Raw genomic sequence first — 24,712 nt, forward strand, 5'->3', positions numbered from 1 at the left:
CCTCCCACCCTCCCTATCCCACCCTCCCTATCCCACCCCTCTAGCTGGTCACAAAAGCACCGAGCTGATCTCCCTGTGCTATGCGACTGCTTCCCACTAGCTATCTATTTTACATTTGGTAGTGTATATATGTCCATATATACACTACCCATACCCTCTTGACGGCGTGTTGTACCCCACTCAGGTGGACTCATATGGGAAATGCCTGAAGAATCGGGAGCTGCCCACGCCGCGGCTACAGGACACAGCCACAGCCACCACTGAGGATCCAGAACTCTTGGCCTTCTTGTCCCGCTATAAGTTTCATCTGGCCCTCGAAAATGCCATCTGTGACGACTACATGACAGAAAAACTGTGGCGCCCCATGCACCTCGGTGCTGTGCCTGTATACCGCGGCTCTCCCTCTGTGAGGGACTGGGTGCCCAACAATCACTCCATCATCCTCATTGACGACTTTGAGTCGCCGCAGAAGCTGGCAGAGTTTATTGACTTTCTGGACAAAAATGATGAGGAATATATGAAATACCTGGCATACAAGCAACCTGGGGGCATCACCAACCAGTTCCTTCTGGATAGTCTGAAGCAGCGGGAGTGGGGAGTGAATGATCCTTTACTGCCTAACTACCTTAACGGCTTCGAGTGTTTCGTCTGTGACCACGAACTGGCTCGGCTGGATGCCGAGAAGGCCCATGCAGCCTCTCCTCGGGACATCCCTGTCCCTGAGCCTCATATTGCCCAGACCTCACACATGGACTGCCCAGTGCCCACACCTGGCTTTGGCAGTGTGGAAGAGATTCCTGAGAATGACAGGTAAGGGTAGCTGGGGTCCCCTGTGGCTGTCAAATCAAATGATTTACTGACTTGCTTTCTGCAGGCAATAAATTAGCACTAGATGCTGAGGGGATGTTGTATAAGGAAATTATGACATGGGATCACTCTGCCTTTAAGGTTTCAAGAGTCTAGTTGTGGGGATAAGACAAACTGCGAAAGCTCAGTAAAAGATGTGAGATATCATTCAGGGCAACAATATATGAAAATCAGCTTTTGTAAACAATGTTTGCAGTAGTTCAAAAAAAGCTTCAACTAGAGCAGAGGGCCGGTTCAGGGAAGCAATGGGGGAGAGACAAAGCTGGGCCAGGTTGTACATATTCTGAATACTAGGCTCTGGAGCTGGACTGTCCTGAAAATCAACTCAGCTATTTATGGAGCACCTTCAGCATGGTGGGGCCGGGGATGAGAAATACAGAAGAGAGTATTCTGAGGGAGGTTTGTCTGCAACAGTCAGGGTTTATACCTGTTAACCTGGTGTAACTATTAACAGCACCTCCTTTCACTCTTAAAATTACCCTGATTTGGATGATAAATTATATGTTTGTCCTAGGCAGAGTAGAAGGGATGCTTTCAAAGGATGATTAACAATGGTGGGCAGTGTGGATTGGAAGGGAAGTGAGGGGGCTACTGCAGTAGGTGGCAGAAGGTGGTGACATTGGGAAACAAGGTCAGCATGGGAGGTGGAGTGGGAAGATGTTGAAGCCACTTGCAGCAAACCACACCTGTTGGGGGAGGGGTGATAAAAGATTATTAGCCTTATGGACATACATACACTGCCAAGCGTGGGGTGGATGGCTGGTGGGAGGCAGCCGCATGGCACAGGGAGATCAGCTAGGTGGTTTGTGACCACCTAGAGGGGTGGGATAGGGAGGGTGGGAGGGAGGGAGGCGCAAGAGGGAAGAGATATGGGAACATATGTGTATGTATAACTGATTCACTTTGTTGTACACAGAAACTAACACACCATTGTAAAGCAATTATACTCCAATAAAGATGTTAAAAAAAAAAAAATTATTAGCCTTGAGAGAGGCTGCTAGAATGTCCTGCAGAGATCACCTTGGACAGTGGGTGGCAGCAGAGGGCTGGCACAGTTTGGTCCTAGGAGTGGAGGTAATTTGTATCCAGTAATTCACATCAAGTAATTTGTATCTAGTTTGTGCTGATCATAATATTATGATTTATCAGAGGAAAAGTGTAACACATTAAAAAAAGAGAAACATTCAGGTTGTGTATCATCAAGACACTGGATACTATTGCACTTTCATTTTGATTATTGAAATAGGTGTAACATAAAAGGTAACCATCTAAATATGCCCCCTTGCTTTTCTTAGGGAGATTACTGTGTCCATAGTTTGGCCCCTGTCCTGCCTGCCTCTTAATTCCCTCCACATTTGGGGACCAAGAGCAGGCAAGTCAGGAAATTTAACTCATGGCGGGGGGCGGGTGTTGTGTGATAAATTTGTGTTTGTGGCTTACTGCCTGTCACTTGGACTAGTACTGGGTTTACTTCACATTTCCTTCCCTCAAAGCAGATCCCTCGTCCTAGCCAGAAACCACTGTATCTGCTTAAGATTTCTTTGGCCATTCAGAGAAAGGTAGGACTCATAGCTGTGCTGAGGTTCCATAATCCAACTCCCATTTTGATGTTTCAGCTGGAAGGAGATGTGGCTGCAAGATTATTGGCAAGGCCTGGACCAGGGGGAAGCTCTCACTGCGATGATCCACAACAATGAGACACTGCAGAGGAAATTTTGGGATTACCTAACTGAGATCTTCATGAAAAGGAACCAAAATCTCTAATTACTCTTGCAAGAGTCCTTAACTTGATAGAACTAAGGAGATGGAAGTACTTATTCTACCATGGGACATGAAGGGTATCTGCTATGCAAGTTTTTAATGAACACTGTCTTACCATGAATTCAAAGAATAAGTTATATCTACTGATATTTTATCCTAAAGATGTGTAGCCAGGGTCTCAGCCTATGGTAATAGGGCCTCTCCTCAAGGAGAGATGGAGGCATCCAGTTCTTGGTTTAGTGGAAACCAGAAGCCTGAAACACCCATTTGATTAAAGGTGCTGATCAACAAAAATTTTAAAGAACTGCTTATTTCTCTAGTCATGTCATCCTCTCAGTCGTGATTGGGACAACACGTTAGTATTTGGCTGTGAATGAGGTAAGATGGGCCAGGTTTAGCGTCTTTAGAAAACTACTGTGCTATTCCTCAAACCACTCATTATTCAGTACCTTTCCCAATCTCTTTTCCTCATCTCTTGCTTTATAAACTGTTATGTTGGTGGTGAAGCAAAACTCCTGGTGGGTTGTATTCTGGCTCTCTGGAGTTGTATTTTTTTATATCATTTACTTTGCTTTTCATGTCAACCTTTTCATTTTGAATGGCTTTTTCTTTCCTGGTTTTCCACAATTTCTGATGGAGACGGAGTAGCCTTGCCACCATTTCCACATTCATTTTCCCCAGCATTAAACTGCCTATAGATTTGACAGCTTTCTTACTGCTGGTTTGCTTCTTATCTAGGGCATATCTGAAATTCCGTCTCAACTCATGAGTAGAAAGATTCAGTGGCTAATAAATGTCATGCCAATTTAATGAATTGTCCTGCTCCATTTTAGATTAGAGATGGAGACTCAGGCTGGAAATGACAGCAGAAAAAGCTATAATGATTTTGAAATGTTGAAATAGGCCAATGTGAATCTAAGTGCAGATTTTTATAAGTCCTTGATCTCTTCTGTCTGCCTAATGAACACTTCTATTATTTTTATATGCTACAGAAGTCCATTTCCCTCAAAAACTCATGAAAATTATGGCAGAAAAAAACAGCCCAGCAATATAGCTCTAGTAATTCTCTCATATTCTGTGGCACTTTTCACTTTAAGTGGGATAAATATTCCAACTTCATTCACTCTATTACTGTTAAAACGCACAACTTTATAGTACTTACTGAGACTACATTTTGATGGAGCCCACCCACCTAAGCTCAAGGGGATGAGAAGCGAAGCAAAACATTTAAGCCATCACAAGTGACTGGCTAAATAAAAAGTTGTTAGATTTAGGGAGGTAGCCAGACCCTTCTATTGCTGTGGTTTAAACATACAGCTTAATGGACAGGGAGACCATTTGCTTTTTCTGGGGCAGTGGAACAAGAAAGAATACCTTGGCTCTTAGAACTACCCTGGTTGTAATGTTGTATTAATGAGTTATCACTAGAGAAGTTCCATAGCTTATCAATATGTCTGGTTTAAATTTGTGTGTATGTATGTATATATACACACATTAATTTACAAACATATATATATATATATAGTTGTAAAGACTGAAGAGGAAGATGATGCTTATGACTTCAGTACAGACTATGTATAATAGAATCTTGTCCTTCTATAAGGTTTTGTTGGTTTTTAATATTTTGAGCAGACTGCTAAGCTGTTCTGTGTGTGATATACCAGCTTGTTTTTTTTTAATTAATTTATTTATTTGTTTTTATTTTTGGCTGTGTTGGGTCTTCGTTGCTGTGTGTAGGCTTTCTCTAGTTGCAGCGAGCGGGGGCTACTCTTTGTTGCGATGAGCGGGCTTCTCATTGTGGTGGCTTCTTATTGCGGTGGCTTCTCTTTTTGCAGAGCATGGGCTCGGCTTCAGTAATTGTAGTTGTGGCACGGGGGCTCTAGAGCGCAGGCTCAGTAGTTGTGGCGCACGGGCTTAGGTGCTCCGTGGCATGTGGGATCTTCCCGGGGCCAGAGATCGAACCCGTGTCCCCTGCATTTGCAGGCAGATTCTTAACCACTGCGCCACCAGAGAAGCCCACCAGCTTGTTTTTAAATTTAAGAAATCTAGCTCTTTAGAGCTAGATCAAAGCTAACATCAAGTGTTTATTTAAAAAATAATGGGGGCGTCCCTGGTGGCGCAGTGGTTGCGCGTCCGCCTGCCGATGCAGGGGAACCGGGTTCGCGCCCCGGTCTGGGAGGATCCCACATGCCGCGGAGCGGCTGGGCCCGTGAGCCATGGCCAATGAGCCTGCGCGTCCGGAGCCTGTGCTCCGCAACGGGAGAGGCCGCAACAGAGGGAGGCCCGCATACCACAAAAAGAAAATAAATAAAAATAAAAAAAAATTAAAAAATAATGGCACCTGCTTGGAATGGGGTGAAGATTTACAGAGAATTTACAATTTTTGGCTGACATGAAACTATATAATATACTGCAAAATGGAAATTCTGCAACAGACCTCACAATAAACATTTATATATATGGGGCGCTCATATATTGTATATATATGAGATGCTTCAACAACTAGGGTCCTAAAGATGTGGCCAAGCAAAGCTATAATTTAGGCTGGGTTTCACTGCCAGGGTGGTTCTTTTTTCTTTTCCTTTTTTTTTTTGGCTGTGCCGCATGGCTTGTGGGACCTCAGTTCCTGGACCGGGGACTGAACCCGGGCCCTCGGCAGTGAAAGCACAGAGTCCCAACCACTGTACCACCAGGGAACTCCCTTGTTTTTCATTTTATTTAATAAAAAATGCTCTTTATAACAGCATGGAAAGTTTTCTGTTTGGACTTTTGCAGAAAAGAATAAGAGAGAAAGACAGACCTTCGAAAATACTTATGTTAAAATTTGATATAGTAAGGACTCTTACAAAAGAAGCCAAATTCAGGACTCTCTGATTTCTAAGCTTGCAATATATTTAAATGCAGATGCTGGTTTATATAGGGCAAAATACATTATTACCCAAGTGCAAAATAAGGTTAGGACTCAAATTTCATTATGTGCAATGAAAAGGGTAGGTGATGGTTATGCAAGGTGTAGAATCATCCCTACCCCTCCTGTCTAATTACACCAGTTCACACTGGCATTACCTTAGCACTTTTATGTACAAAGTAGGTCAGTTTTTTATGAATGATTGTGGCTGGAGACTCATGCCTGCTTTGTGGTCAGTGCTTCCCAGACTTTCTCCTTTATTCCTCTTACCATAAAAGTATTCAAAACCAGGTGCTACATTTCCACAAGGGAAAGCAGAACCAGGAATAGCCACATGGCTATCTAACTAAAGGCTTCACTTTCTCTGTGGAGAAAGCAAGCAATGTGAATTTTCTCTGGTTTGGGGCCCAGCCTGCTCTGTATACAGTAGCAGACTTGGGGTTATTGGTGGTAGAAGTTCTGATAGGAATTAGCTTTGTGTTGCTGCAGTGGGGGTGGAGCATGGGGCTGATGCCTTTATTATTCCCGAGTTGCTTCTTCGATTATCACAGGTTTAATTTTGTATAATAAATGGCTTCTTTTTAAACAATGTCTTCTGCTTGGTTTTATTTCTGGGGTGAAGATGGTAAAGCTGGAGACTTGCAAAAATATTTCAAACATTTGTTCATTTAACAAGTATTTATTGGCACTGCTCTAGGCCTTGGGGATACAGCACTGATCAAGATAGACAAGGTCCCTTCTCTCATGATGCTTACATTTTAAATGGGTGTTGGGGGGTAAGGCTGTAAACAAACAATAAATGAACAAGATAATCCAGACTATGATAGGTACTCTGAAGAAAATAAAACAGGTTGATGGTGGTTTGGATGGAAGTCAGGGAAGTCCTCTTTGACATGAACTGGGACTCAATAGAAGAAAAAGAACCAGTCATGCAGAGATAAATGGGAAGATTCCAAGCATCTGTGATAAGTAACACACACTAAATATTGCTTCTCCATAGTAGTCATCTTATGAACTACAAGCTTGTCCAAGTTATGCTTCCATTACCAGAGACATTTCTTGGAGCTCATGTGTAAATGCCTTGAGAATGAGTGGTTCATCTTTGGACTGAGTTTTGTAAACAGCTAAAAGTCACTTGGCGGGGAGGGGGGTGCTGGGGAAAAAAGTAACTTAGAACCAAGTCTGATTAAAGCTAGGCATCATAATTGAAGGGCCAAGTGTATAAATAGGAATGGTACTGCTAAGTATCTTCAGAGGATTGGCGAGAGGATTAAGTAAAACGATGAATGCGAGAAAGTGCTTCAACCTCACCCAATCCAGTGAGATCACTACAAATGAACAAACGATATCTAAGCAGCAGCAGCTGTTAGAGTAAATGAGCCTATTTTTCTTCGCGGCTTCGGAGTGGCTCTAAAGGTAATAAAAACCAACAGTTCTTAAAGGTTTATTAAAATCATTCCCAACGTAGCATCTTAAACTCTCATATTTTGATTCGCTCCCATTCTCTCTGCCCTTGCCTGTGTCAATCACCCTCTAATCCAGACTTTACCACCAGAAACTAGAGTCCATTTATCAGGCCTCTTTCCTGGGTGTTCCCGGCCCAGTACTGCCCCAAGACTTCAGAGCCCAGAGCCTACAAGAGTCAGCATAGATTCACAAGAGTCCCAAAGACTCTCCTCCTAACCTGCACACGGGTCTGCACCAGCCGGGATCCGAACCTGTAATCAAGGCAACCCCGCCAAGAAAAGAAAAAGGTGCATGCTGGGGCGGGAGCGAGGGGTGGGGGGTGGGAGAGGTTGTCGCCGAGTCTTGTCGAGCTCGTAGGGGTCACGCAGGGTCACGCACGGCGCCGCAGAGCCTGCCGGGAGCTCGGTGAGCAATGGCGACGCCCAGCCTCCGTGGTCGGTTAGCAAGGTTTGGAAACCCGCGGAAGCCCATACTGAAGCCCAACAAGCCCCTCATCCTAGCTAACCATGTCGGGGAACGGCGCCGGGAGAAGGGCGGTGAGCAGTCGGAGCCGTGGAGGCCCCAGAGCGGAAGTCGGAGGAGTGCAGAGGGCTGCTGGGTGGGAGGGCCGGAAGGTAAGGGTCTCCTTGTGACTGAGGGTCCCCCGCGTTCTGCTCCTCCAGAGGCGACTTGTATCACGGAGATGTCAGTAATGATGGCTTGCTGGAAGCAGAATGAATTCCGCGACGAAGCGTGCAAAAAAGAGATCCAGGACTTCTTCGATTGTGCTTCGAGGGCTGAGGTGACAGGAGGCTCCTGGGGTGCCCTTTGGGGAGGAAAATGGGGGGCATTCAGTAATGGTTCTTACTGCCTCTTGCTAGGAGATAAGAAAGTCCCTCTCATTCTAAAAGGGCGTGGAAGTTTTTGGAAGCTACTTGAGTCACGCCAAAGTGGGAAAGGTTACTGTTTTGAAGGCATTGTGATCTTGAGCGATTTGTTTCACTGGTTTTAGCTTTACTTGGTGCAAAATGAGGTTAATATTAATATCCACCTTACAGAATTTTGTGAGTGTCAAGTGAAGAGATGAATGGGAAAACCACTTTGTAAAGTTTAAATTGCTGTTCAAATAGACATTATTGTTTGAAGTAGAACTAAAGATAGTAAAGGACAGGTGGTTTGATTTCCAGCCTAGACTTAATTGCCAGCTGGCATGGTAGCTTCAGACCATACAGTCATTCTTGGGTCCCAAGTCCTTTTGATGAAAGGGGACTGGGAAGATTACACAGATCTCCAGGCTGGTTACTACCTTAGTGTGATTTGGGGTGTTGTGAGAACTATTCGCTTAGGTCAGGGCCAACTTTGGAGCTGTCATTTTAATTTTTGTTCTGTGTTTTCAGGCAGCCCGAAAAGTGAGATCAATCCAGGAGGACCTGGGAGAGTTGGGGAGTTTACCCCCCAAGAAATTGAATAAGTTGTTATGTAGGTTTCCTAACAAACCTCATGTCAGCTGAAAATGGAGAAGCATTTTCAATGACTGGACTGTAGCTTCTGAGAACTATGCAGAGGCATTTTAGAGATATTTGCACTGCCATGCTCTCTTTGAAGGGTAGGAGGCAAAACACTTTCTTTTACCCTTTGGAATCATTATGTGGGTGGAAATTATGCTTTATGTTGAAATAAAATCCTCTGAAGAGAACTTGGCCTTTTGTTGTGGATTAGGTACTCCCACCATAGTTGAACCTTGTGTCCTCCCGTACACTCTGGAAGGTCTTTGCTCCCTAATTTACACCAGGTGCAGGACAAAAACCTTTGTCTTGTCCTGCATTTGAAGTCCTGTATACCATTTAGTGCCCTTGCCTTTGGATGCATTAAGGATGTTGGAGTCTGTCTATATGCAGAGTTTTTTGCCATCATCTGTAAGTATTTAGCGACTACCTGTTTTGTGCATAACCCCTGCAGGGTGCTGCGGGAATAATCAGAAGTTCACAAACTGATGACCCATAGATACTGCAGATGAATTTTATTTGGCCCACACAGTTAAAATTTTGTTTTTAAATTAGCTGGCCACATTCAAAAATAGGAAAAATGTCATAAAAAGCCCACTTTTTAGCTTTTCTTAAAAAAATCAAAAGATCTGGCAACCGTAGTTTCTTATTCCCACATGGAAATAAAGATTAATCAAGTAGAGCTGATTATCATTTGTCTCCATTCTCCAGGGATCTTGCCACAGGACTCTCCCAGACGATGAGATTGAGACTTAATTGGCAATTATCTTCTTTGTGTATCACTTGTTCACTTCTCTCATTAAGTTATCTGCCTAGCTGCTGAAGGCATTCACTTTTGTGACCTCCTGATATTGGAACAATTGTATAGCATTTTATGTATACTCTGCCCTTCCAGACATAACTGAGTTAACCTTTTCTATGTACTTTACAGCACGTACATCCCTTTAAATGTACAAAGGGATCATTGGGCGTTTTAAAGCTCCAGTGGGATAATTATTAAGATAAAGAAGGGGCCGTGCCTCCTTGACCCCCCCACAGTTACCTCTTTCTATAGTCCACATACCCCATTGGTGGAGCACTGGGCAGTTGCCTAGTTCTGCAAACTGTTAGGAAGAAGCTCAGTGCTTAGGCATTTTGGACTAGCCTTGGAAGTTCTTAACCTACAGTCAATAGACTCCCAGTAAGAGGTCTGTGAATATGGATGAGAAAAAAATTTTATCTTTAACCACAACTTAAATTGAGCATTTCAATTAGGGCTGTGGGAAACAAACCACAGTATTGTTAGCAATACCTATATGAAATCACAGTATCTCAATATTTAAATTCATCACTAACTTCAATATTATGGTAGTTATTACACTTGCTGCTGGATCTTATTTAATGTATAAATAAAGTACTGTGTTACAAATTTATTAATATTTTGATAATTGTATTTCAACATAAAAGGTTTCCTTTGTAATTCTTTTATTTATTTATAAACAGTCTGAGAAGGGGGTCTAGGGGCTTCACCAGGCTGTTACACGGCCCATGGCACAAAAAAATGGCTAGGAACCCCTGGACTCAAAGGCCCCACTGACAAACAGTGCAACCATCTCCTGAAATCAAACGCCTTCTTTTCCTGTTGCTTTGCCAATTAAACCCCATTAAAAAGCCTTCTGGAATGCAGGCTTCTGAACTACAATTCCCAGAAGGTGATGCGGCCCCGGGGCCTATCCGGAGTTAGGACAATAACCACCCAAAGGTTCCTGTGTTTGTCTCTTGACAGCCTACAACTCCCGACATGCATGGCGGCTGCTTATTCCTTCGGGATATTATGGACGCCGGGTTGTTGCTGGGATCTGTAGTCGTTTCGTATACTTTGGGGGTTGGCTTCCTCTTACGGTATCTGGGGGTGGGCTCGAGAAAAAAAAGCAGGAAGTGTAGCAATTAAACAGGTTCCTTGTATCCGCGCGTACCGGCTCGGGTTCCTGGGCGCGAGAGGGCGGAAGTGGTGGTGGCCGGCGCGGCCGGAAGTTCAGATCAGCTGATGGGGGAGGCGGCGCCGCAGCCGCCAAGAGGCCCCGGCTGCCGAGCGCTTCGTCCGGGCCTTGAATCTCGGAGACTGGCCACGATCCCCGTTCACACCTCGCAGTTGGGCAAGGCCCCGTCCCGTGTCTCTCCCAAGCCTGAGATCCTCGCCCGGCACGGCCGCCCTGAGCGCCCCGGCCACCCCCAGCCCCGGCTCGCCCCTCAGGCCCCGGGCCTCCCCACAGCCCCCGGCCGGCGGCCCAGGCCCCGGATCCGCGGGGGGGGACCCGGCCCCGGGGGGTGCGGGCCCCATGGAGCTGATGTTCGCGGAGTGGGAGGACGGAGAGCGCTTCTCTTTCGAGGATTCGGACCGCTTTGAGGAGGATTCGCTCTGTTCTTTCATCTCCGAGGCCGAGAGCCTCTGCCAGAACTGGCGGGGATGGCGCAAACAGTCAGCGGGGCCCAATTCCCCCACTGGCGGCGGTGGCGGAGGTGGCAGTGGCGGTACCAGAATGCGAGGTGAGGGTGAGCTGGAAGGAGGGGAGCGGGCAGGCCCTGCTCCGGCCTTGCTCGCTGTCCCTGCTCGGGAGCTGTCCCAAGCTGTCCCTGCTCGGGAGCTGTTCAGGACTCGCTTTTCCGGTCTTCCTGGGGCTGCCTTCTCCACACCTGCGCGCGCGCGCGTGTGTGTGTGTGTGTGTGTGTGTGTGTGTGTGTGTGTGTCGGAGTGATGGCTGGGAAATTCTGGGTTGGATAGAATTAAAGACAGAAAGTAGATCTGTCGTTCATTTGCCGTAAGAGATGGGGTGAAGGAGAATTCTCTCTTTGACTTGGGAGTACTTACCGAGTTCAGCCTGAGGCAGGCCAGAAAATAGAAAACAATGTGGGTAGAGGGTGGATTGTGAAGAAGTGACCACTTGAAGTGTGTCACCCCATTGCAAAGTGTATTGGGAGCTTCTTGATTCAAGGTGATGATCTCTGATCCCCGCTGCACCAAGAAGGGATTCCACCCAGAGCAAAGTGGAGGTGAACTGGCCTACGAGAGGGGATGTCACATAGGTTTAGATCAGAGACTTGGTTCCTGGCCATATTGAACATCTGTCAGAAGCCAAGCTTGGGACCACTGTACTAAAGCCTTAGATTTCCTTCATCTGGGGCCTGGGGAAGAGTGTGGGTACTTGACTCTCGAGTCTTGTGAAACACTCTTCTTGCTTTTCACTTGAGTTTCTTTCATCCTTGGGTCTTTCTGATGAGTGCTGTGAAGAATTTTGCTTTTGTTAAAGAGGATGGAGAAGAGAGCGATAACAGAAGCCCCGGAGACTCAGGACTCACCACATTCTTTCCTTGCCTTCCTCAAGGCACAGTTTGAGCTTCATTGGAAGTGGACTTTTTTCACCAGTTGAGGGGTTTAATTTGTGATTCTACTCTGGACGTTCTAAGGTCCTGTTTTCCAAACGGCCCCGGAGAGATTTCCAGCACCCCTTAGGGACAGAGAGAAATTTACATGTGTCACTGTTTAGGAGTGGTAATATTTACCTTCATTTGGAGAGATAGCATAATGCCCTGTACACACACACACCATAGGTAGTTTCGCTATGGGTCTTCTATGGGCTCTCTGCTTCTTTCATATTTGCATGTGTGAGTAGACTTAGAGCTCCCTCACTTTGAGGGAAATAACTGAAGATGGTGAAGGTGGTGGTGAAAATTTTCAACGTATTGGTATCTTTATGAACAAGTTAAAATCTAGGAAAGCATGGCATTCCCCCCTTCCCTGCCAACCCTATCCTTTTTCAGTTGCTCATTTATAAAATAAGAAGACTGACTTTTTTTTTTAGAAAGGTTCCTTTCAGCACCATGATTTTCTATATGTCTTTTAATCTGACTAGCAATTTGGTGAGATATGCAGTCTGTTGCGTTTCACTGCTTTTTGATTAAAACAGTGTGGGAAACTTTGGATGGTAGCTCCATCTTACTCCAGGCGAGTCCAGGAGTGGCAGCCAGGTTCCCTTGGGGTAACCTCTCCATCCCCAACCCACACCCCAGGGCATCCACTGTGGGAAGCCAGGGCTCAGGTGTGCCAAAGAAAGTGCAGACTCTCTTGCTTCTGGAGGTCCCTCTCTTAACTCTTCTGGGCTCTGGCCTATCTTCCCTCCTTAGATGGAGGCATGGAGTCATTTAGAGGGATAGTTAAAAACAAAAAACAAAAAAAACCGGGATAGTAAAAAAGAAAGGGACAGTAAAAAAAAAAGCAATTAGAGAAGCAAATGCCAGGGGAGATACATACACAATGTAATATGAATCTCAAGTGCTAGGTATGTGGGAAATTAGATGCCAAGCCAGGTGAGACTCATTACTTGCTAGGATCCTGGGACACACCTGTTTGGCCAGGAGTTTCTGGGATATCCCTGGTATCTTCTAGCAGGCTGTAGGCTGGGGATTGTTTAGCTCCCCTTCCCCAGATGGAGTCTTAAGGGTTAGTGTATCTTGACAGGAGGCTCCCTTGGTTTTTCATCCAGATGTCCTCTTTCCTTCATAGTGAAGGCGGCGGGGTGGGGTGCACATCAAGATGCGGCATTGGCATCGGTGCCAAGTAATCATGGCTCTTTTTGTTTCCCCTCCTCTTTTCCCGTACCTCAACCTTTGTTTCCGAAGATGGACTGGTGATCCCGCTGGTGGAACTGTCAGCAAAACAGGTGGCATTTCATATCCCATTTGAAGTGGTGGAGAAAGTTTACCCCCCGGTGCCTGAGCAGCTCCAACTCCGAATTGCTTTTTGGAGCTTCCCTGAGAACGAAGAGGATATTCGGTGAGGCTAAAGGACTGACGGTGGGGAGTGGGGTCCTGATGTTCCACACCGCGCACTGGGCTTCCCACGGAACAAAGGGCACCGTACTTGGGGCTGCAGTAAGGAGGCAGCCGGGGCAGGGAGTACCTGGGATTTTCCCCAGCACGGTGTGACACTGGGGAGAGTGCCCGGGGCATGGTGGTCTCTGACAGGGTCTGTGGAAGGGTATTTGCTGCATTGTGGCCATGTCTTCTTCTTCACTCCCAGACTGTATTCCTGCCTGGCCAACGGCAGTGCAGATGAGTTCCAGCGAGGGGATCAGCTATTCCGCATGAGGGCTGTGAAGGACCCCCTGCAGATTGGTAAGGGTCCCTCACCAACTGGTACTTCCTGCTCCTCCCACCCCCTGTGTTAAGAATTAAGGAACTACTGCAAGAAGCTGGAGCGGGTTGTCTGAAGAACTGCAGGGCCAGGGTCAAGGGCAGAGACCTGTGTCTTGGTGGCTGTCCCTGACCATACCAATGTTTCTCCCCAGGGTTCCACCTGAGTGCTACAGTGGTGCCACCTCAGATGGTCCCCCCCAAAGGGGCCTACAACGTGGCTGTGATGTTTGACCGCTGCCGGGTCACTTCCTGCAGCTGCACCTGTGGGGCTGGGGCCAAATGGTGCACCCACGTCGTGGCACTCTGTCTCTTCCGCATCCACAACGTGAGGCCCTCCCAATTTATCCTGGCCCTATTCGCTCCACCCCCCCTTCTCTGCTGCATGCCTGGCCACAATGTGAGCCCCCCTCCTCCCCTACTCTGCCTCTCTGTCCCCAGCTCTGATGTCAGCAAGCCTTTTCCCAGATTGTTTCATCTCTCTCGGTGTTCCCTTCAGGCTTCTGCAGTCTGCCTGCGGGCCCCAGTGTCAGAGTCCCTGTCTCGGCTGCAGAGGGACCAGCTGCAGAAGTTTGCTCAGTACCTCATCAGTGAGCTCCCTCAGCAGGTGAGGGAGGTTGACACACCCTCTCTGACTAGTCCAGGGCTGCATATCAGCCTTCCTGTTAGGCCCAGGCCTCCTTGGGTCACTTCTGCCTTTGTGTCCCTTTCCGCCTCAGATCCTGCCCACAGCCCAGCGTCTCCTGGATGAACTCCTCTCCTCCCAGTCAACAGCCATCAATACAGTATGTGGAGCCCCGGGTGAGTGTGGTGAGAAAGAAGGGCAGCAGGAAGAAAGCAAGCTTGGGGGTGCGGAGCGCCACTTGCTAAAGGCCAATCCAGGCTCCTACCTCTAGGTGACTGACTGCCTGTCACCCCCAGACCCCACAGCAGGGCCCTCTGCCTCCGATCAGAGTACTTGGTATTTGGATGAATCAACACTGACTGACAACATCAAGAAGACACTGCACAAGTTCTGTGGCCCCTCCCCTGTGGTGTTCAGGTAAACAGGATCTCTTCATGCCTGTGTCTGTGGTGGGAGGGGCGCATCCCTCGGGCCATGGACAGTTTCTTTGTTTTAGTAATGCCTACCTCTCCCACTCCCCCCGCACTGGTACACTGCCTGGCACATACGACATGTCACTAGTGAAGTCAGTGGGTGATGATAATTTTATGTAGTCACAGAGTGCTCTGTCCTTAGGTAGAGCAGGAGTTATTTTGCTTCCTTTCAGCGATTGGGAAACTGAGGCAGAGGGCGATTAAGAATTTTTGTCTGGGTCATGCTTTTTCCCCTGTGCTCTGTATTTTGACCCCTTTTGTGTCAAAGTCCTGTTGCTCTTTCACCTGCTTTATTCAGCCCCATCTTAGGGTCATCATTTTCCACTCTGCGACTTTCACAGTGATGTGAACTCCATGTATCTGTCTTCCACGGAGCCTCCGGCCGCTGCTGAATGGGCATGTCTGCTGCGCCCACTGAGGGGCCGCGAGCCAGAGGGAGTCTGGAACTTGCTTAGCATCGTGCGGGAGATGTTCAAGCGGAGGGACAGCAATGCTGCCCCCTTGTTGGAAATCCTCACCGACCAGTGCCTCACTTACGAACAGGTAATCGCGCAGAGCCGGGGAGGCCCATGCTGGCTCATCCTCTCCCTCCCTTAACCACACTCCCCTCTTGCTGACAGGGACACTGCGTGGGGCTCCTCTGTCTTCCTCTAAGTTGTTAGGTTCATCTCAGAGCCCTCTTTGTTTCCAGATAACAGGCTGGTGGTACAGCGTGCGCACCTCGGCCTCACACAGCAGCGCCAGTGGGCACACAGGCCGCAGCAACGGGCAGTCAGAGGTGGCGGCCCACGCGTGCGCCAGCATGTGTGACGAGATGGTCACACTGTGGAGGCTGGCTGTGCTGGACCCTGCGCTCAGCCCCCAGCGGTGAGTCTCCCCTAAGGCTCACCACCACCAGGAGATGGGGCCAGCCCTGGACAGACCGAGCCCTCATCATCTCCTGTACATAGACACACATACCGTTTTTCTTGTCCTAGGGAAATGGGAGGTGCTGAGCATTAGAGTTTCCAGTGATTTATGAGCTCTTTTCCTGAGAGGCTTTCTTCCATCCCCCCTCTAAATAACCCACTTTCCCAAATCTCTGAGTATTCGAGTGATGTCTGTGGGGCCGGCTCAAGAAGCGCTTCCTGGGGCCCTTCCCTGTGCCCCGCTTCCGGGGAATACCATCTGTCCGTTTCCTCCCTGCTCAGCGCAGTGTAGGCCCCACAAGCCCTCCCAGCCCCCGCTTTGTTCCCACAGGCGCAGGGAGCTGTGTGTGCAGCTGCGCCAGTGGCAGCTGAAGGTGATTGAGAACGTGAAGCGGGGACAGCACAAGAAGACCCTGGAGCGGCTCTTCCCTGGCTTCCGGCCGGCGGTGGAGGCCTGCTACTTCAACTGGGAAGAGGCCTACCCCCTTCCCGGTGTCACCTACAGTGCCACTGACAGGAAGCTGGCCCTGTGCTGGGCCCGAGCCCTGCCCCCTCGGCCAGGTGCCGCCCGATGTGGGGGCCTGGAAGAATCCCGGGAGCGGCCCCGCCCTCTTCCTGCCGAGCCAGCTGTGCGGCCCAAGGAGCCTGGGGCCAAGCGCAAGGGATTGGGTGAGGGTGTCCTCTCGTCGCAGCGGGGTCCCCGCCGCCTCTCGGCCGAGGGGGGAGATAAGGCTCTGCATAAGATGGGTCCAGGTGGGGGCAAAGCCAAAGCATTGGGGGGGGCTGGCAGTGGGGGCAAGGGCTCAGCAGGCAGCGGGAGCAAGCGGCGGCTGAGCAGTGAAGACAGCTCCCTGGAGCCGGATCTGGCTGAGATGAGCCTGGATGATAGCAGCCTGGCCCTGGGTGCAGAGGCCAGCACCTTTGGTGGATTCCCGGAGAGCCCACCACCCTGCCCTCACCCTGGTGGCTCCCGAGGCCCTTCTACCTTCCTTCCTGAACCTCCAGATACTTACGAAGAAGATGGTGGCGTGTACTTCTCAGAAGGGCCTGAGCCTTCCACAGCCTCTGCTGGCCCCCCTGGCCTACTGCCCAGGGAGCTCTGTACCCGGGACGACCTCGCTTCCACAGATGAGAGTGGCAATGGGCTCCCTAAAACCAAAGAGGCAGCCCCTGCGGTTGGCGAGGAGGAGGATGACTACCAGGCATATTATCTGAATGCCCAGGAGGGGGCTGGGGGCGAGGAAGAGAAGGCTGAGGGCGGGGCTGGGGAGGAACACGACCTGTTTGCCGGACTGAAGCCACTGGAACAGGAGAGCCGCATGGAGGTGAGGGGACTCTGAGGGTGCCTCTTAGCCATAGCTGGGAGAGGGACCACCTGCCTCTGGTTGCGAGTGACAGGACTGTTGTGTGACTGTTAGAATCCTGCAACAGGCTCCTAACTGGCCTCGCTGCCTGCAGTCCATTTTCTTCTCTCCATGTTGATCTTCCTGGAATGTATAATTTTGTCACTCTGCTGCTTAAAACTTCCCCATTACCCTTAGGATGAAGATGAAGGTCCTTGGCATGACCTATGAGGCTTCACTTGTTCTGAACTCTGCCTGCTTCTCCAGCCTCATCTAGCTATTATGTCAGTTATACTACACTCAGTTGAGCCGTTCCCGTAGCTTGCCATGCTCTCTCTTACATCCATAGTTTTGTACGGATTGGCCTTTCTGTCTGGAATATTCTTCCCTCATCTTACCTGATTAGCCCCTGTTCCTTCTTCAGGCCTCAGAGATCTTAGAGATCATGTCCTCTAGGAGGTCTTCCCTGAGACTGCCCCTCTGCCCCAAGTCCCATTGAGGTATCCTGCCCATCTGCTCCCCTCTGGACCTTTCCCAGTAGTAGCCAGCTTCACACCTGTTTGTGTGTTTATGTGTCTGTTTCTCTAATGGGCTGTGAGTCTCTGTGGTATACCGAGGACTAGCATAGGGCCCAGTGTATAGCCAGTGCTCATGGGATATTTGCTGCATGAGTGAGTATGGTGTCCTGCAACATGTTTGGTGCCCATGTCCTCTTTCCAGATATTATTTGCCTGTGCTGAGGCCTTGCATGCGCACGGCTATAGCAGTGAGGCCTCCCGCCTCACCGTGGAGCTTGCCCAGGACCTGCTAGCCAACCCACCTGACCTCAAGGTAGAGCCGCCCCCTGCCAAGGTGAGAGAGAACCCCCCTCCCTCCCCAGTTACCCATAACCCTCTCCCACGCCCCACCCCAGGCTAGAGCCTCCTTCCTCCACCAAGGTGAGTCAGACTCATCTGCCTGCCTCCTTGTGCTTCCCTCTTTAGGGCAAGAAGAACAAGGTATCTACAAGCCGTCAGACCTGGGTGGCTACCAACACCCTGACCAAGGCGGCCTTCCTGTTAACAGTGCTAAGTGAGCGCCCAGAGCACCACAACCTGGCCTTCCGGGTGGGCATGTTTGCCTTGGAGCTACAGCGGCCCCCAGCTTCCACCAAGGCCTTGGAGGTCAGAAGTTCTATCTGAACCTTGCACTGCCATCTCCTCAGAGACTCACACCTTGATCTCCATTGGGGTGATTGAGGTCTTAGCTCCTCCCTATGCCCTCAGGTGAAGCTGGCATATCAGGAGTCTGAGGTGGCCACCCTGCTCAAGAAGATTCCTCTGGGTCCGAGTGAGATGAGTACCGTGCGCTGCCGGGCAGAGGAGCTTCGGGAGGGGACACTCTGTGATTATCGGCCTGTTTTGCCTCTCATGTTGGCCAGTTTCATCTTTGATGTTCTCTGTACTCCAGGTATGATGCCTGACACTACAGAAAGTGGGGAACTGGGGCAGGGGTAGCTTTCTCTAAAGAGAAACCAAGAGCCCCAAGGCTCTGAATCGCCTGTAAGAAGCATCGGGCAGCTTCATGGAAGGATCTGGAATGATGAGCGTCTTGGGTTTCTTCCCTTTTCATTCTGTCCCATGCTACTTCTGTCTGCTTAACTTACCCCAAATTTTATCCAGTGGTTTCTCCCACGGGTTCCCGGCCCCCAAGTCGCAACTGGAACAACGAGATGCCTGGGGATGAGGAGCTGGGATTTGAAGCAGCAGTTGCTGCCTTGGGTGAGTCTGTCAGTGTCTTGAGTATGTGTGTGAGCTAAGCCTGGCCCAGGCCTTGAAGTGCATGAGACATGAGCCCTCTTCTGAAGGGGCTCTATGGTAAGGGGAAAGCCAGCATGATGTGTATGTGCCACGACACATAGTGCCTACGAGACTGAAAAATTGAAGGCAAAAACGTGGGCTGTGAATGTTGGGTGTTATAAGGACAGCAAAACAGGACTCTAGGGAAAGGCCTTAGGAAGGGGATAGAGTATGGAATATGGGTTAAAAGATCAGTTAAGTTCTAGGTAGGGGGACAAAACACTGAATAAAGACACAGGGGCAATCAAGTCTTAGTGGGGAGCCCAACTTCCCTGAAGTGATGGATATGTTGGGGTGATAGAGAGGGCCAAATTATGAAGGTCTTAAAAAGCAGACCAGAGCTTAGGCTGGATGTATTAGGCAGTGGGCATCTTCCATAGGGAATGTGGTTGGACCAGGAGAACTCCTTACTTCACATGCTGGTGGCTGGGGAGCCCTGGCCTGTTTACCCTTGGCTGTCTTGCGAGTTATGGCCACTCAAAACCCCCATGAGCGCCTCTTTCTCACAGGCATGAAGACAACAGTGAGTGAGGCGGAGCATCCCCTGCTATGTGAAGGCACACGTCGGGAGAAGGGTGACCTGGCGCTAGCACTAATGATCACTTACAAAGACGACCAGGCCAAACTCAAAAAGGTAAGGGATTGAGGTACTGGGATTTCGACAGGCAGAGAGAGCAAATTTTATCACCTTTCTCAGGGGTTTCTAGTATAATGGAAGGGCTATTCTACCTACAGGAGATACCGGGGGAACCTTGGGAACACCTCGTAAAGAACGTGAGAGACCAATGGTTCTTATAGGAATGCTTGGGCTTGGGGTAGAAGAAGAGAAGCAGGGGGCATAAAGTCGTTCATTCATTCATTTATTTCAATATATGTTGAATATCAATATACTTAGTCCTGTGGTAAATGTTATAGGGGATACCAAGATATGTAAGCCAGCCCCTGTCTTCCAGCAGGTTCTCCTGTGGTTAGAACTGGGAAAGCCTTCCTGAGGAGGAAGTATTAAGCTGTTTCAAGGAGAAAGAAAAGTAATAGAAGTCAGGAGGTAAAGGGCATCCAGTCACCGCTTCTCTGTCTTTCAGATCTTAGACAAACTCTTGGACCGAGAGAGCCAGACTCATAAACCACAGACACTGAGTTCGTTCTACTCATCTAGCCGCCCGGCCACAGCCAGCCAGAGGTCTCCTTCAAAGCATGGGGGCCCATCTGCTCCAGGGGCCCTGCAACCTCTGACCTCAGGCTCTGCAGGGCCTGCTCAGCCAGGGAGTGTGGCAGGGGCTGGGCCAGGCCCCACTGAGGGCTTCACAGAGAAGAATGTGCCTGGTGAGGTGGGGGCACTGGGCAGGGGGGATGTGTGGTATGGAGCTGTGTTGGGCCCCCCTTTCCCAGGCTCATCCCAGCGTCCTGTCTTCCCTACGTAGAGAGTTCCCCACACTCCCCCTGTGAGGGTCTCCCATCTGAGGCAGCTTTGACCCCAAGACCAGAGGGAAAGGTTCCCAGCCGCTTGGCACTTGGCAGCCGTGGAGGCTACAATGGACGGGGCTGGGGCTCACCAGGGCGGCCTAAGAAGAAGCACACAGGTAACAACCCGTGGGGTGACATGGAGGGAAGGATATTCCTGAAGGTTGGAGTCTGAATTCTGGAGCTTCTGACTTCTGAGACTGTCTTGTCTTGTGGGGGGTTAGGCATGGCCAGCATTGACAGCAGTGCCCCTGAAACGACGTCGGATAGCTCCCCAACCTTAAGCCGGAGGCCACTTCGAGGGGGCTGGGCCCCTACCTCCTGGGGCCGAGGACAGGACAGTGACAGCATTAGCAGCTCTTCCTCAGATTCCCTTGGCTCCTCGTCCTCCAGCGGAAGTCGCCGGGCCAGTGCCAGTGGAGGGGCCCGGGCGAAGACGGTTGAAGTTGGCAGGTCAGTGGGAAGAAACACCCTTGTCTTCTGACCTGGCCCACCCCGAGAGCCACATCCCTAGTGTAATCCAACTGTTGTCTCCGTCAGCATCCTCACTTACCCTTTTCCAACCTACCTGGACACCCACCTCAGAGAAACCCCAATCCCTGTCCCTACCCCATTGCCCCTTCAGGTACAAGGGCCGCCGTCCTGAGAGTCATGCCCCCCATGTACCCAATCAGCCGTCAGAGGCAGCTGCACACTTCTACTTCGAGCTGGCGAAGACGGTGCTGATCAAGGCAGGGGGCAACAGCAGCACTTCCATTTTCACACATCCATCTTCCTCAGGGGGCCACCAGGGTCCTCACCGTAACCTGCACCTTTGCGCCTTCGAGATTGGGCTTTATGCCCTTGGCCTGCACAACTTTGTTTCTCCCAACTGGCTCTCACGTACTTACTCTTCCCACGTTTCCTGGATTACAGGTAAATCCAGCATCTTGATTTGGGTATGGGAAGGGGATTAATCGATGGTGATAAGTCTTATCCCTGTGGAGTTACTGATCTGATAGGACAGATGCCATTCCTATTCCCATTGCCCATGCTAACCCCACTCTGCTTTTCTCTCCTTTTCCTGAAGGCCAGGCAATGGAGATTGGCAGCGCAGCCCTGACTATACTGGTAGAATGCTGGGATGGGCACCTGACACCCCCTGAGGTTGCATCCCTGGCTGACAGGGCATCACGGGCACGAGACTCCAATATGGTGAGGGCAGCGGCGGAACTAGCCCTAAGCTGCCTGCCTCATGCCCATGCGTTGAACCCCAATGAGATCCAGCGGGCCCTGGTGCAGTGCAAGGAGCAGGTATTTTTACAGGCAATTGCGGACCTGCTTTGGGGCATCTGGGCAGGGAGGTTGGGTCCAGCTTCTGATTCCCATATCCTGGAGTTCACAAACTATCCAGTTGGTCCTCTCATGGTGACACTTGACATAGTAATGTGCTTTCACATCTATTACATCCTTTACCTTACAACTCTGAGAACAGGATTATTCGTATTTCATAGGTAAGGAAATGTGGCCTATAGCCTAGGGACCAAGATGATCACCAGGATGGAGTCCTTAGGGAAGGCCTCAGGGAGATGATGGGACTTGGCTGGGAGTAGCTAAATTAGTTTGGAACTGGGACTGTAACCTGGGTCTTGAGTTCTACTGGTCAACAAGTACTTGTTCATTGTGTGAAGCATTCACTGCTCTGACACTGACTCTGGGCACTGGCCCTGACCTTAGATGCCTCCCCAGGAACCAGCCAACTCTGAGGGAGACATTGGAATATCATCTAAAACTGTCCCTGAGTAAAGCCCTTCCCCCTTAACCCTCTTTGCCCCTCCCTTCCAGGATAACCTGATGTTGGAGAAGGCCTGCATGGCAGTGGAAGAGGCGGCTAAGGGTGGGGGCGTATACCCCGAAGTGTTGTTTGAGGTTGCTCACCAGTGGTTCTGGCTATATGAGCAAACAGCAGGTGGCTCATCCACAGCCCGTGAAGGGGCTACAAGCTGTAGTGCCAGTGGGATCAGGGCAGCTGGGGAGGCTGGGCGGGGGCTGCCTGAGGGCAGGGGGGTCCCAGGGACTGAGCCGGTTACAGTGGCGGCAGCAGCAGCAGCAGTGACAGCAGCCACAGTGGTGCCAGTCATCTCGGTGGGGTCCAGTTTATATCCGGGTCCAGGACTGGGGCATGGTCATTCCCCTGGCCTGCACCCCTACACTGCTCTACAGCCCCACCTGCCCTGCAGCCCTCAATACCTCACCCACCCAGCTCACCCCGCCCACCCCATGCCACATATGCCCCGGCCTGCCGTCTTCCCTGTGCCCAGCTCTGCATACCCACAGGTGAGTATGCAATGTTCTACTGGGAGATTGGGCATGTGGGAGCACATTGGGAGTTCACCGGGGGTTGGAGTGGGGTACTCTGGGAGGATGACAGGGCTGTCCAGGCGTCCTGGTGAGGTGGTGGGAGTCGGGGGACCCAGCCCAACTAAGAAAAGAAATGCAGGATACCCAGCTGTGGGACGAACGGGGAAGAGCTACATCCTAATATAATTTGGGATCTTCCTTTTTTTCTTCTTCCCGCCTCTAGGGGGTGCATCCTGCATTCCTGGGGGCTCAGTACCCTTACTCGGTGACTCCCCCCTCACTTGCCGCCACGGCTGTGTCTTTCCCCGTCCCTTCCATGGCACCCATCACAGTGCATCCCTACCACACAGAGCCAGGGCTCTCACTGCCCACCGGTGTGGCCTGTGAGTTGTGGGGACAGGGAGCAGGTGAATGGAGGGGAGGCACACCGGGCCGGGGAGGCGGGCAGGGAATCCTCTCTGTCCCTCTCTGGGCTCTGAGTTCCTCACGTGGCTTTCATCCCACTCTCAGTGAGCAGTGTCCATCCAGCTTCCACGTTTCCGGCCATCCAGGGTGCCTCACTGCCTGCCCTGCCCACACAGCCCAGCCCTCTGGTGAGCGGGGGTTTTCCACCACCCGAGGAGGAGACTCACAGTCAGCCTGTCAACCCGCACAGCCTACACCACCTGCACGCCGCCTACCGTGTCGGTGAGAGGAGGGCCCTTCCTGTGCCCCCACCTGCAGCCAGAGGCTCTTCCGTGGCCCCTCCCCACCATACCTCTTAAGTGGTTTACCGTGGGGTCAGGTACCAGGCTGAGGTAGAGGGTGGAGGACGCACCCTCACCATGTGCCCACCCTTTTCTCCCAGGGATGCTGGCACTGGAGATGCTGGGTCGCCGGGCACACAATGATCACCCCAACAACTTCTCCCGCTCCCCCCCCTACACTGATGATGTCAAATGGTTGCTGGGGCTGGCAGCAAAGCTGGGTAACACCTCCCCTCCCCAGGACCATTGTCCGCCCTCACCTGCTCCCCCCACCTTCCCATCCCAGACCTCCTTCCTAGCTCTTGCTCAGAGTTGAGGCCTTGGTCGGGTATGTGTGCGTGCGCGAGGGGGGGGGGGGGCTACCTCAGCTCCTGGGGTGGAGGGAGGCTCTCTGCCAGGCCAGAGCTGAGATTAAAGTTGGGTCCCTAGGGCAGAGGTGGCCACCCCCGTCTCATGCCCCTCCCCCTGCCCCCCAGGAGTGAACTACGTGCACCAGTTCTGTGTGGGGGCAGCCAAGGGGGTGCTGAGCCCGTTTGTGCTGCAGGAGATCGTCATGGAGACGCTGCAGCGGCTGAGCCCCGCTCATGCCCACAACCACCTGCGTGCCCCGGCCTTCCACCAACTGGTGCAGCGCTGCCAGCAGGCATACATGCAGGTGATAACCCAGGAAGTATGGAGCAGGGTCGAACACCTCCTGGGCAGGCAGGGAACAGATCACCCAGCACGCCAGGGCGGAGGGGCCTGGTTCTGTGCTTAGTGGCTTATCCTCCCCACGTCTTCCAGTACATCCACCACCGCTTGATTCACCTGACCCCTGCCGACTACGACGACTTTGTGAACGCGATCCGCAGTGCTCGCAGCGCCTTCTGCCTGACACCCATGGGCATGATGCAGTTCAACGACATCCTGCAGAATCTCAAGCGCAGCAAACAGACCAAGGAGCTGTGGCAGCGGGTCTCACTCGAGATGACCACCTTCTCCCCCTGAGTCTGGCCCCCCTAGGGCCCTATACCGGGACACAGGCCTGTGGCTATGGGGACCCCTCACAAAGGGGGAGTGAATCTTGGCTGGACAGCTCATCCCCACTCAGTTCCCTCGTAGCCCAGACTGGCAGCTGTTCTTGGGCTGTAGCTTGGGGCCAAGATGTCTCAGACCCTAGAAGCCTAGGGTTGGGGGAGACAGCCCTGTCTGGGAGGGGGCGTTGGGTGGCCTCTGGTATTTATTTGGCATTTATAAATATATAAACTTCTTTTTTACTCTCGTCTGCCTGGGCCTTTCCCTTCTTTCCCTCCATGTGTGGATGAACCTTGAACTGGGGCAGA

The 24,712-nt window shown here is 50.8% G+C and overlaps 3 protein-coding genes across 10 annotated transcripts in view; all 3 read left to right on the forward strand.

Moving 5' to 3' along the window:
• Positions 1-6,103, forward strand: part of FUT11 (fucosyltransferase 11) — a 7,464-nt gene extending 1,361 nt beyond the window's left edge. Inside the window, exons 2-3 of the mRNA XM_007114363.4 lie at positions 185-810; positions 2,484-6,103. Of these exons, the coding sequence (XP_007114425.2) occupies positions 185-810; positions 2,484-2,631 (774 nt within the window). The 3' untranslated portion in view covers positions 2,632-6,103. The remainder of the gene's footprint in view (positions 1-184; positions 811-2,483) is intronic.
• Positions 6,104-7,387: 1,284 nt separating this feature from the next.
• On the forward strand, positions 7,388-8,678 carry CHCHD1 (coiled-coil-helix-coiled-coil-helix domain containing 1). Its single transcript, XM_007114362.3, has 3 exons — positions 7,388-7,539; positions 7,666-7,784; positions 8,380-8,678. The coding sequence occupies exons 1-3, from the start codon at positions 7,416-7,418 to the stop codon at positions 8,491-8,493; spliced, it is 357 nt and encodes a 118-aa protein (XP_007114424.1). The 5' UTR covers positions 7,388-7,415; the 3' UTR covers positions 8,494-8,678.
• Positions 8,679-10,193: 1,515 nt separating this feature from the next.
• On the forward strand, positions 10,194-24,651 carry ZSWIM8 (zinc finger SWIM-type containing 8). Of its 8 annotated transcripts, none has more exons than XM_028481323.2 (26): positions 10,194-11,013; positions 13,144-13,297; positions 13,544-13,638; positions 13,812-13,984; positions 14,156-14,263; positions 14,376-14,457; positions 14,578-14,698; positions 15,096-15,297; positions 15,446-15,621; positions 15,994-16,987; positions 17,726-17,857; positions 17,989-18,168; positions 18,271-18,454; positions 18,667-18,765; positions 19,353-19,477; positions 19,926-20,166; positions 20,265-20,423; positions 20,529-20,757; positions 20,930-21,219; positions 21,374-21,597; positions 22,129-22,620; positions 22,868-23,051; positions 23,155-23,331; positions 23,492-23,611; positions 23,935-24,045; positions 24,174-24,651. In XM_028481323.2, the coding sequence occupies exons 1-26, from the start codon at positions 10,806-10,808 to the stop codon at positions 24,632-24,634; spliced, it is 5,721 nt and encodes a 1,906-aa protein (XP_028337124.1). In that variant the 5' UTR covers positions 10,194-10,805; the 3' UTR covers positions 24,635-24,651. The 8 variants fall into 8 exon arrangements, with proteins under 8 accessions (XP_028337124.1, XP_007114420.1, XP_007114421.1 ...); XM_007114358.4 differs by having other exon boundaries at positions 10,197-11,013; positions 23,867-24,045; XM_007114359.4 differs by having other exon boundaries at positions 10,202-11,013; positions 22,868-23,027.
• Positions 24,652-24,712: the final 61 nt, after the last annotated feature.

Source organism: Physeter macrocephalus, chromosome 20, assembly GCF_002837175.3.
Source record: "Physeter macrocephalus isolate SW-GA chromosome 20, ASM283717v5, whole genome shotgun sequence".
Classification (NCBI taxonomy): Eukaryota; Metazoa; Chordata; class Mammalia; order Artiodactyla; family Physeteridae; genus Physeter; species Physeter macrocephalus.